Source organism: Eutrigla gurnardus (assembly GCF_963514095.1).
Source record: "Eutrigla gurnardus genome assembly, chromosome: 7".
NCBI lineage: Eukaryota > Metazoa > Chordata > Actinopteri > Perciformes > Triglidae > Eutrigla > Eutrigla gurnardus.
In genome coordinates this window covers 780480-790000 of record NC_139921.1, presented here as the reverse complement: position 1 = coordinate 790000, position 9521 = coordinate 780480, and the positions used below count along the sequence as shown (strand labels likewise).

General features: G+C 52.1%; 1 protein-coding gene across 4 annotated transcripts in view; it reads left to right on the top strand.

Annotated features, from left to right (window-relative positions):
• The window catches only part of sobpa (sine oculis binding protein homolog a), a 42555-nt gene that overhangs the window by 11281 nt on the left and 21753 nt on the right, over window positions 1-9521 (top strand). For all 4 annotated transcript variants that reach the window (XM_084013691.1, XM_084013689.1, XM_084013690.1 and 1 more), the window contains exons 2-4: window positions 4373-4490; window positions 5133-5342; window positions 8567-8718. In XM_084013691.1, the coding sequence (XP_083869817.1) occupies window positions 4373-4490; window positions 5133-5342; window positions 8567-8718 (480 nt within the window). The remainder of the gene's footprint in view (window positions 1-4372; window positions 4491-5132; window positions 5343-8566; window positions 8719-9521) is intronic.

Genomic DNA, 9521 nt, shown 5'->3' with positions numbered 1-9521 from the left:
ATGATGACAGCAGAAGGAACACCTGTGTTTGGGAGTCCAACGGGAGCCGAACCATTGAACACAGAGGAGGGGTCAGTGATAATGGGCCGATGCATTAGCGAGTTATGGGTTTTGTTGTGAATGTTTATGGATTGGGTTGTGAGAGGAAATACTTTAATGTTTCACCTGCAGAGATCAGTGGTTTGTACTTTTTCATACCTGCAGTGAGTGATGGGCTCTACCGCCGGCTCCAAGCAGCTCTTACTGCGTTGTGATTGGTTGCTCACCGTGATGGATTTGCATACACAGTTATTATTATTAGTATGTGGTGGAATGTTTCAGCGCTTAGATGATGGAAACCTCTTCCAGGAATACTTTCACTGGCTTGCTCTCAGACGAGAGTCAGACAAACAATCATGTTCGTATGCTAACTATGGAGCTAAAGCATTAGCATAGCCTAGCATAGTGTGTGGAAGCAGCTGCAACTTGTCTTTGTGACAACGACGTATAACACTGCCTGGATTTAAAAAAAACAGAACAAAAACACATCCTTCGTGCAGAAGCAGGGCTGCCAGTCTTCATGCTAAGCTAAGCTAATCTGCTGGCTGTGGCTTCATGTTCAGATCTGAGACTGATACAAAGCAATGAGTTGTATGGAACATCTCTGCCAGAAAGCAAGTATTTCCAGAAACATTCCTTGAATAATGAGCGTGATTACCAACTCAAGCTGTGCAGCTTTAAAGCTGCTTGAGAGGAAACAGAAAACAGAATGCATGTTGGGGGTTTTATCATGTTCAGTTGGCTTCTTATGTGAGCGAAGGTCCACTGCCGATGACGATGAAACAAATAAATATAAATCAATCATTATGAATAAGTATCAGATTGTTCCTACTAAACAAGTGTATAGTATTAGAAAAGCCCTTTGGCATGTTGTTGTTGGATCCCCTTTGTCCCCGTGGTCCCCCTTATCTCTATGGTCCCGTGGTCCCCTTTATCTTTGTGGTCCCCTTGGTCCCCCTTATCTCTGTTGTCCCCCTGGTCCCCCTTATCTCTATGGTCCCCGTGGTCCCCTTTATCTTTGTGGTCCCCGTGGTCCCCCCTTATCTCTATTGTCCTCCTGGTCCCCGTGGTTCCCCTTATCTCTGTTGTCCCCCTGGTCCCTGTGGTCCCTGTTATCTCTATGGTCCCCGTGGTCCCCCTTATCTCTGTGGTCCCTGTGGTTTCCTTTATCTTTGTGGTCCCCGTGGTCCCCCTTATCTCTGTGGTTCCCCATGGTCCCCTTTATCTTTGTGGTCCCCGTGGTCCCCCTTATCTCTGTGGTCCCCATGGTCCCCTTTATCTTTGTGGTCCCCTTGGTCCCCCTTATCTCTGTTGTCCTCCTGGTCCCCGTGGTTCCCCTTATCTCTGTTGTCCCCCTGGTCCCTGTGGTCCCCCTTATCTCTATGGTCCCCGTGGTCCCCCTTATCTCTGTGGTCCCCGTGGTCTCCTTTATCTTTGTGGTCCCCGTGGTCTCCTTTATCTTTGTGGTCCCTCTGGTCCCTGTGGTCCCCCTTATCTCTGTGGTCCCCATGGTCCCCTTTATCTTTGTGGTCCCCTTGGTCCCCCTTATCTCTGTTGTCCCCCTGGTCCCCAGGGTCCCCCATCTCTGTGGTCCCCGTGGTCCCCCTTTATCTTTGTGGTCACTCTGGTCCCCGTGGTCCCCCTTATATCTGTTGTCCTCCTGGTCTCCATGGTCCCCGTGGTCCCCCTCATCTTGATGGTCCCCATGGTCCCCCTTATCTCTTTGGTCCCAGTGGTCCCCCTTATCTCTGTTGTCCCCCTGGTCCCCGTGGTCCCCCTTATCTCTATGGTCCCCGTGGTCCCCTTTATCTTTGTGGTCCCTCTGGTCCCCGTGGTCCCCCTTATCTCTGTTGTCCTCCTGGTCCCCGTGGTTCCCCTTATCTCTGTTGTCCCCCTGGTCCCTGTGGTCCCTGTTATCTCTATGGTCCCTGTGGTCCCCCTTATCTCTGTGGTCCCTGTGGTCTCCTTTATCTTTGTGGTCCCCGTGGTCCCCCTTATCTCTGTGGTCCCCATGGTCCCCTTTATCTTTGTGGTCCCCTTGGTCCCCCTTATCTCTGTTGTCCCCCTGGTCCCCAGGGTCCCCCCATCTCTGTGGTCCCCGTGGTCCCCTTTATCTTTGTGGTCCCCGTGGTCCCCCTTATCTCTGTTGTCCTCCTGGTCCCCGTGGTTCCCCTTATCTCTGTTGTCCCCCTGGTCCCTGTGGTCCCCCTTATCTCTATGGTCCCCGTGGTCCCCCTTATCTCTGTGGTCCCCGTGGTCTCCTTTATCTTTGTGGTCCCCGGGGTCCCCCTTATCTCTGTGGTCCCCGTGGTCCCCCTTATCTCTGTGGTCCCCGTGGTCTCCTTTATCTTTGTGGTCCCCGGGGTCCCCCTTATCTCTGTGGTCCCCGTGGTCTCCTTTATCTTTGTGGTCCCTCTGGTCCCCGTGGTCCCCCTTATCTCTGTGGTCCCCATGGTCCCCTTTATCTTTGTGGTCCCTCTGGTCCCCGTGGTCCCCCTTATCTCTGTGGTCCCCATGGTCCCCTTTATCTTTGTGGTCCCCTTGGTCCCCCTTATCTCTGTTGTCCCCCTGGTCCCCAGGGTCCCCCATCTCTGTGGTCCCCGTGGTCCCCTTTATCTTTGTGGTCACTCTGGTCCCCGTGGTCCCCCTTATATCTGTTGTCCTCCTGGTCTCCATGGTCCCCGTGGTCCCCCTCATCTTGATGGTCCCCATGGTCCCCCTTATCTCTTTGGTCCCCGTGGTCCCCCTTATCTCTGTTGTCCCCCTGGTCCCCGTGGTCCCCCTTATCTCTATGGTCCCCGTGGTCCCCTTTATCTTTGTGGTCCCTCTGGTCCCCGTGGTCCCCCTTATCTCTGTTGTCCTTCTGGTCCCCGTGGTTCCCCTTATTTCTGTTGTCCCCCTGGTCCCTGTGGTCCCTGTTATCTCTATGGTCCCTGTGGTCCCCCTTATCTCTGTGGTCCCTGTGGTCTCCTTTATCTTTGTGGTCCCCGTGGTCCCCCTTATCTCTGTGGTCCCCATGGTCCCCTTTATCTTTGTGATCCCCTTGGTCCCCCTTATCTCTGTTGTCCCCCTGGTCCCCAGGGTCCCCCATCTCTGTGGTCCCTGTGGTCCCCTTTATCTTTGTGGTCCCCGTGGTCCCCCTTATCTCTGTTGTCCTCCTGGTCCCCGTGGTTCCCCTTATCTCTGTTGTCCCCCTGGTCCCTGTGGCCCCCCTTATCTCTATGGTCCCCGTGGTCCCCCTTATCTCTGTGGTCCCCGTGGTCTCCTTTATCTTTGTGGTCCCTCTGGTCCCCGTGGTCCCCCTTACCTCTGTGGTCCCCGTGGTCTCCTTTATCTTTGTGGTCCCTCTGGTCCCCGTGGTCCCCCTTATCTCTGTGGTCCCCATGGTCCCCTTTATCTTTGTGGTCCCCTTGGTCCCCCTTATCTCTGTTGTCCCCCTGGTCCCCAGGGTCCCCCATCTCTGTGGTCCCCGTGGTCCCCTTTATCTTTGTGGTCACTCTGGTCCCCGTGGTCCCCCTTATCTCTGTTGTCCTCCTGGTCTCCGTGGTCCCCCTGGTCCCCGTGGTCCCCCTCATCTTGATGGTCCCCATGGTCCCCCTTATCTCTTTGGTCCCCGTGGTCCCCTTTATCTTTGTGGTCCCTCTGGTCCCTGTGGTCCCCCTTATCTCTGTGGTCCCCATGGTCCCCTTTATCTTTGTGGTCCCCTTGGTCCCCCTTATCTCTGTGGTCCCCCTGGTCCCCAGGATCCCCCATCTTTGTGGTCCCCATGGTCCCCTTTATCTTTGTGGTCCCCCTGGTCCCCGTGGTCCCCCATCTCTGTGGTCCCCCTTGTCCCTGTGGTCCCCCTGATCCCCGTGGTCCCTGTGGTCCCCCTTGTCCCTGTGGTCCCCCTGGTCCCCGTGGTCCCTGTGGTCCCCGTGGTCCCTGCGGTCCGTTTACCCCCCTGTGCTATTTTTTTAAGCAAAGACAATGTTTTCAACCAATCAGAGGGGCTGTAAGAGAGAGGGGGGAGCTGAGCTGTCGGTATTTCTGCGTTGCGATAGATCCTGCATGCTAGTTAGCATGCTAGGTAGCATGCTAGTTAGCGTGCTATGATGTGGTTATTATCCGAGTCCCCGTTAACATCGTCCTACGTCGTCGTGCTGCGATCGGGCCGTCAGTCCGTCTGTCAAGGTCTCCTTCATCCTAATGCTGTTTCTAAATGTTGGTAACATTTACATCATATATCATAGAAATGAAAAAGTCCCTTGCTAGCAGCAGCGTAGCAGCGTGCATGCTACAACCAGGCCAGTGGGAGTCTTTATGAAGCCCTTCTTATCCGCCTGTCTTGCAGAGTTTTGCCGAGAACACCATGAACGAGCTTCTGGGCTGGTACGGCTACGACAAGGTGGAGCTGAGAGACTCCGACAGCCTGGAGGTGGAGACGCCGCCGCACATCTCTGTCCTCAAAGGTAGGAAACTCTCTAGTATGAGTGTGTTAGTGCTACTACACCAAGCATGACCCCGCGAGACCACCAGCTGCATCACCACAATGTAACGGGACCACGGCACCTCGCTATTTGTCTCGGCCGTTAAAAGTGAAATCATCACTATTAGCTGCTAGCCGCTGGCTCAGCCATCACCATGTTGAGAGCTGCGTGGAGGCAATCCCTCAATCATAGATTTAAATCATTAGCACCTTTAAACCTTCGTGAATTGATTTCCGTCCACCAGGGATCCTTAAACACGGCGGTGACGTGCTCTCACCTCCGGAGGTCGCTGAGCTCCTTAGCCGACATCCCTACATGCTCCTCTAGCGACCCTAGCATTCAGTCTGTCATTAATCTAAAACTGGTCCACGATCCACGGCCCATGGTCCACGATCCACGGTCCACGGTCCACGGTCCACGGTCCACGGTCCACGGTCCCGGTCCCCCCAGTAGGACAGTAAAGTCAGAAGATACAACTTTATCCCTCCTTCTTACTTATTTAGTCTTACAACATGCTTCATCCTCTCTGGTTGTAAAACGTGACCCCTGTGTCAGAGCTACCATGTTGCATTCTGGGAGGATTTGCAGCGTCTCATTTCTTCTGCTCACTTTCTCCACGTCTAGAAAACTTGTTGCCAAAAATGCCAGCGTCGACGGAGAGCAGCGAAGGCTCTCCGGACCGAGCCAACAGTTCCCGGTCTCTGCCAGCCTCCAGGAACGGAGTCCCAGAGTCCTGCACCACGCCGTCCACCTCCATGCCTGGCTCCCAGGACCACGGCAACTTGCCCACTGTGGTCCCCATGATCCCCCCGCCCCTGATCAAGCCCCCTGCAGGTAGGCGACGCCAAAACAAGCTCTTTGTTGTCAGGGAAACTGTCCAATGTGGAGACTGAAGAGTATGACAATGTCCTCAGACCAGCCCACCTCCTGTGTGTGTGTGCATGTATTAAACAAGGCTACATTTTACATTTCCAGAAAGCTCAAACTCACTTTTATGCAGTTGCAGTGTGTTGGTGTGTTGGTGTGTGTTAGTGTGTTGGTGTGTTGGTGTGTTGGTGTGTTGGTGTGTGTTGGTGTGTGTTAGTGTGTTGGTGTGTTGGTGTGTGTTGGTGTGTGTTGGTGTGTTGGTGTGTGTTGGTGTGCGTTGGTGTGTTGGTGTGTTGCTGTGTGTTGGTGTGTGTTAGTGTGTTGGTGTGTGTTGGTGTGTGTTGGTGTGTGTTGGTGTGTGTTGGTGTGTTGGTGTGTTGCTGTGTGTTGGTGTGTGTTGGTGTGCGTTGGTGTGTTGCTGTGTGTTGGTGTGTGTTGGTGTGTGTTGGTGTGTTGGTGTGTTGGTGCGTGTTGGTGTGTTGCTGTGTTGCTGTGTGTTGGTGCGTGTTGGTGTGTGTTGGTGTGTTGGTGTGTTGGTGTGTGTTGGTGTGTTGGTGTGTGGTGGTGTGTGTTGGCTTGTTGGTGTGTGTTGGTGTGTGTTGGTGTGTGTTGGTGTGTTGGTGTGTGTTGGTGTGTGGTGGTGTGTGTTGGCTTGTTGGTGTGTGTTGGTGTGTTGGTGTGTGTTGGTGTGTTGGTGTGTTGGTGTGTGTTGGTGTGTGGTGGTGTGTGTTGGTGTGTTGGTGTGTGTTGGTGTGTGTTGGTGTGTTGGTGTGTGTTGGTGTGTGGTGGTGTGTGTTGGCTTGTTGGTGTGTGTTGGTGTGTTGGTGTGTGTTAGTGTGTTGGTGTGTGTTGGTGTGTGTTGGTGTGTGTTGGTGTGTGTTGGTGTGTTGGTGTGTTGGTGCGTGTTGGTGTGTTGGTGCGTGTTGGTGTGTGTTGGTGTGTTGGTGTGTGTTGGTGTGTGTTGGTGTGTGTTGGTGTGTGGTGGTGTGTGTTGGCTTGTTGGTGTGTGTTGGTGTGTGTTGGTGTGTGGTGGTGTGTGTTGGTGTGTGTTGGTGTGTGTTGGTGTGTGCTGGTGTGTGGTGGTGTGTGTTGGCTTGTTGGTGTGTGTTGGTGTGTGTTGGTGTGTTGGATCTATAGAGTTATAGATACGTCGATCTATAGTTATTGATCCATCGTTTTATAGAGTTATTGATCCGTAGATCTATAGAGTTATACATCTGTAGATCTATAACTCTGTAGATCTATAGTTATAGATGTGTAGATCTACTTACTCACTCTCCAGCAGGACCAGGCTGAATGTGTCTGCGAGGTGAAACGGCCGGTGTTGGCGGCGGCCTGAAGCCTGAAGGCAGACGGGTCCGGGCTAATGAGCCGGCTGGCTGCTGTGCACCTTGTTTCCCTCCACCTGCCCAAAGTGTCAGTTAACCCTTCAGGAGGAGAGGTCCGTGTTCCTCGGCCAGACTGAGGGCTTCATTATCCCCCACGTCTGCTGCCGCACAGGAGGTTGGTACGCCCCGGCGGGGGGAGCGGTCCGCCTTGGCATCGCCCAAGAGGAGTCCCCACTGGCCCTGCCTAGGCGGGGAAACAGATGGTGTGGTCTGACTTAAAGCCCAGCTACCCCCCCCCCCCCCCCCCTTAACTCCCCCACACACATATGCTGAATTATTAATGTGCCCCCCAAAAATCCCACAAAGGACCTTTTGAGGCGCAGGTATGGCGGATGATGGCGTTTAGCCCCCCCAACACGAGAATGTTTGAGTTGGGCTTGTTTACGAGATGCCAGGACGGGTGAAAGATGTGTCTTTGTATGAAAATGTCGAAATGTGGGGAGGTGACGGAACACGCCGGGATCCTCCCACCGGGATCCTTCCACCGGGATCCTCCCACTGGGATCCTCCCACCGGGATCCTCCCACCCCGGGATCCTTCCACCGGGATCCTCCCACCGGGATCCTCGCACTGGGATCGAACCGTGTTTTCCTGTCATCACTGCGGCAGACAGCAGATGGACACAACACGGCAGAGAGACTCCCGGAATGAGAGGGAAGACATAAAATATGCATGTGGGTCCAGCGTGCGACTTTCAGGGCCTCGGGGAGTTATTCCCTTAATTGTGAGTTAGTCTTTACTTAAATCTGACGGCCCTGCCGATCCATTAAGCCCACCACGAGGTGGGAACTGGCCGGCGTGCGATAAGGAGGTGAGCGGAGTGGAAGACTAATGGGCTGGCGTTTCTTCACCCTCACCCACGTGGCCATAATAGGATAATTGGGAGATACTGCGGGGAATCTCCCAGGATCCCTCACTGCGGCGGCGGCGGCGGCACTAAAAGCCTGAAGCTCATCAGCTGGTCACAGTTTACCAGGCGGAGGGCTTTCACTGTCGCTGGGGGTGGGTTAAGTCCATCTGTGGGCCACACCGACCTCAGCTGCTTCTAATACTGTACATTTACTGTGCAAACATCATTCTTAAATATATAATCCTAATTAATAATAACAAAGCAGCATGATGTGAGAAATAAAGCTGCAGTCGTAGACACACCAGGAGACAAAGCAGGACACTCTCACACACAGACAATATTCATCAATAACCTCCAAAAACACTCCTGTTAGAACCGCCAATGATTGTATTCTGTATTTCTTTGTCCAGCCTCTAATGTCAACGTGTCTCTGAGAATTATTATTATTATAGAATAATGGTTTGTCTTTTAAAAAGAGTTAAGGTGATTGGGTGTTTGTTTTCATTGGATGGGGTTCCTGCAGACCAACTCTCCAGTCAAATGTCCTGGAAAGTCATTTCAACATGTCCTCCTATTTCCACATGGTGGACTAAGTGACGTTCAGGATCACTAACGTTCAAACGGGAGTTCGAGGGTTTACTCTCGGTTACGTTCTGGAACAGCCGTGAACTTGTCATCAAGTGATGACATCACGGCATGCAGGTCGAATGTTGACCTGGGAGTTCTTTACTTTGCTAGCCTCACGTCAAATGCAATGCATTGTGGACCATAACACGCATGTTGAACTGTTTTAGATGCGTTTGCATATTATTTCTAAGCATTAACAGATGATTCCCTGGCTCATAGGTCTTTTAAAGCAGCCGTCCACAGAGGGGGACATATCAGTGTTTCATCAGTTTAATGTCCCAGCTCACGGTCATCGTCCGTCTTCTGTCTCCATCGTCTGTTTCCAGATGAAGACTCCTCCATCGTGCAGATCATGTGCGCCTGGTGCCAGAAGATCGGCGTGAAGCGTTACTCGCTGAGCATGGGCAGCGAGCTGAAGAGCTTCTGCAGCGAGAAGTGCTTCGCCGCCTGCCGCCGGGCCTATTTCAAGAGAAACAAGGTAAAAGGTCTTCCTTCCCATCAGCCGGACACGTTAACACGTCAACACGTCAACACTTTAACACGTTAACACGTCAACACTTTAACACGTTAACACTTTAACACGTTAACACTTTAACACTCTACAGACACTTTCACATTCAGTCACAAACCTGCCTTTGAGTTCATGTGAGCATCGCGAGGGAGTCCCAGAGGAGAACATGGCAACACGGTTCCCAGAGTTAACATATATATATATATATATATATAACCAGCATGAACTGAGTCTCAGGATATATATCCTTGTGTGACGTGTTACCACGGTAACGGTGAGGATAGCATGAATTCAGCTGGGAAGGTTCAAACAGTCGTCGGTTTGGGAAATACACTCGCGATTCGCTTTACGTTCAAGAGATTTATGAAACAGATTGATGTCCTTCTCAGTGTGGTGGGAGGCTGCTAGCTCAGCTTAGCTTAGCTTAGCTTAGCTAAGCATGATTGGTAGTAAACCTAAAGCCCACAATGAACACTGATAGTAACTGACAATTTTTAGTTTTGCAGGGTTACTTAGTGTGACTATTTCTTCATAAATAAGCGTATTTCCCAAAACGGTGCGCTGTCTCTTTAAGACAAGTGATAGTTTTGTCAGGCAGCTAAAAGCACGTTGGTTTATTGTAATCTTTTTGTGAAACAGTTGTCGTAGTGGCTTTTTGAGACACCAAAGGCAAACAAATTTAGCAAACACCGTTATCTCCAATCTTCAGCACCGATACGTCATCATAAACTGTTGCTCATTCCCAACTCGTCAGATAGAATCAACACGAT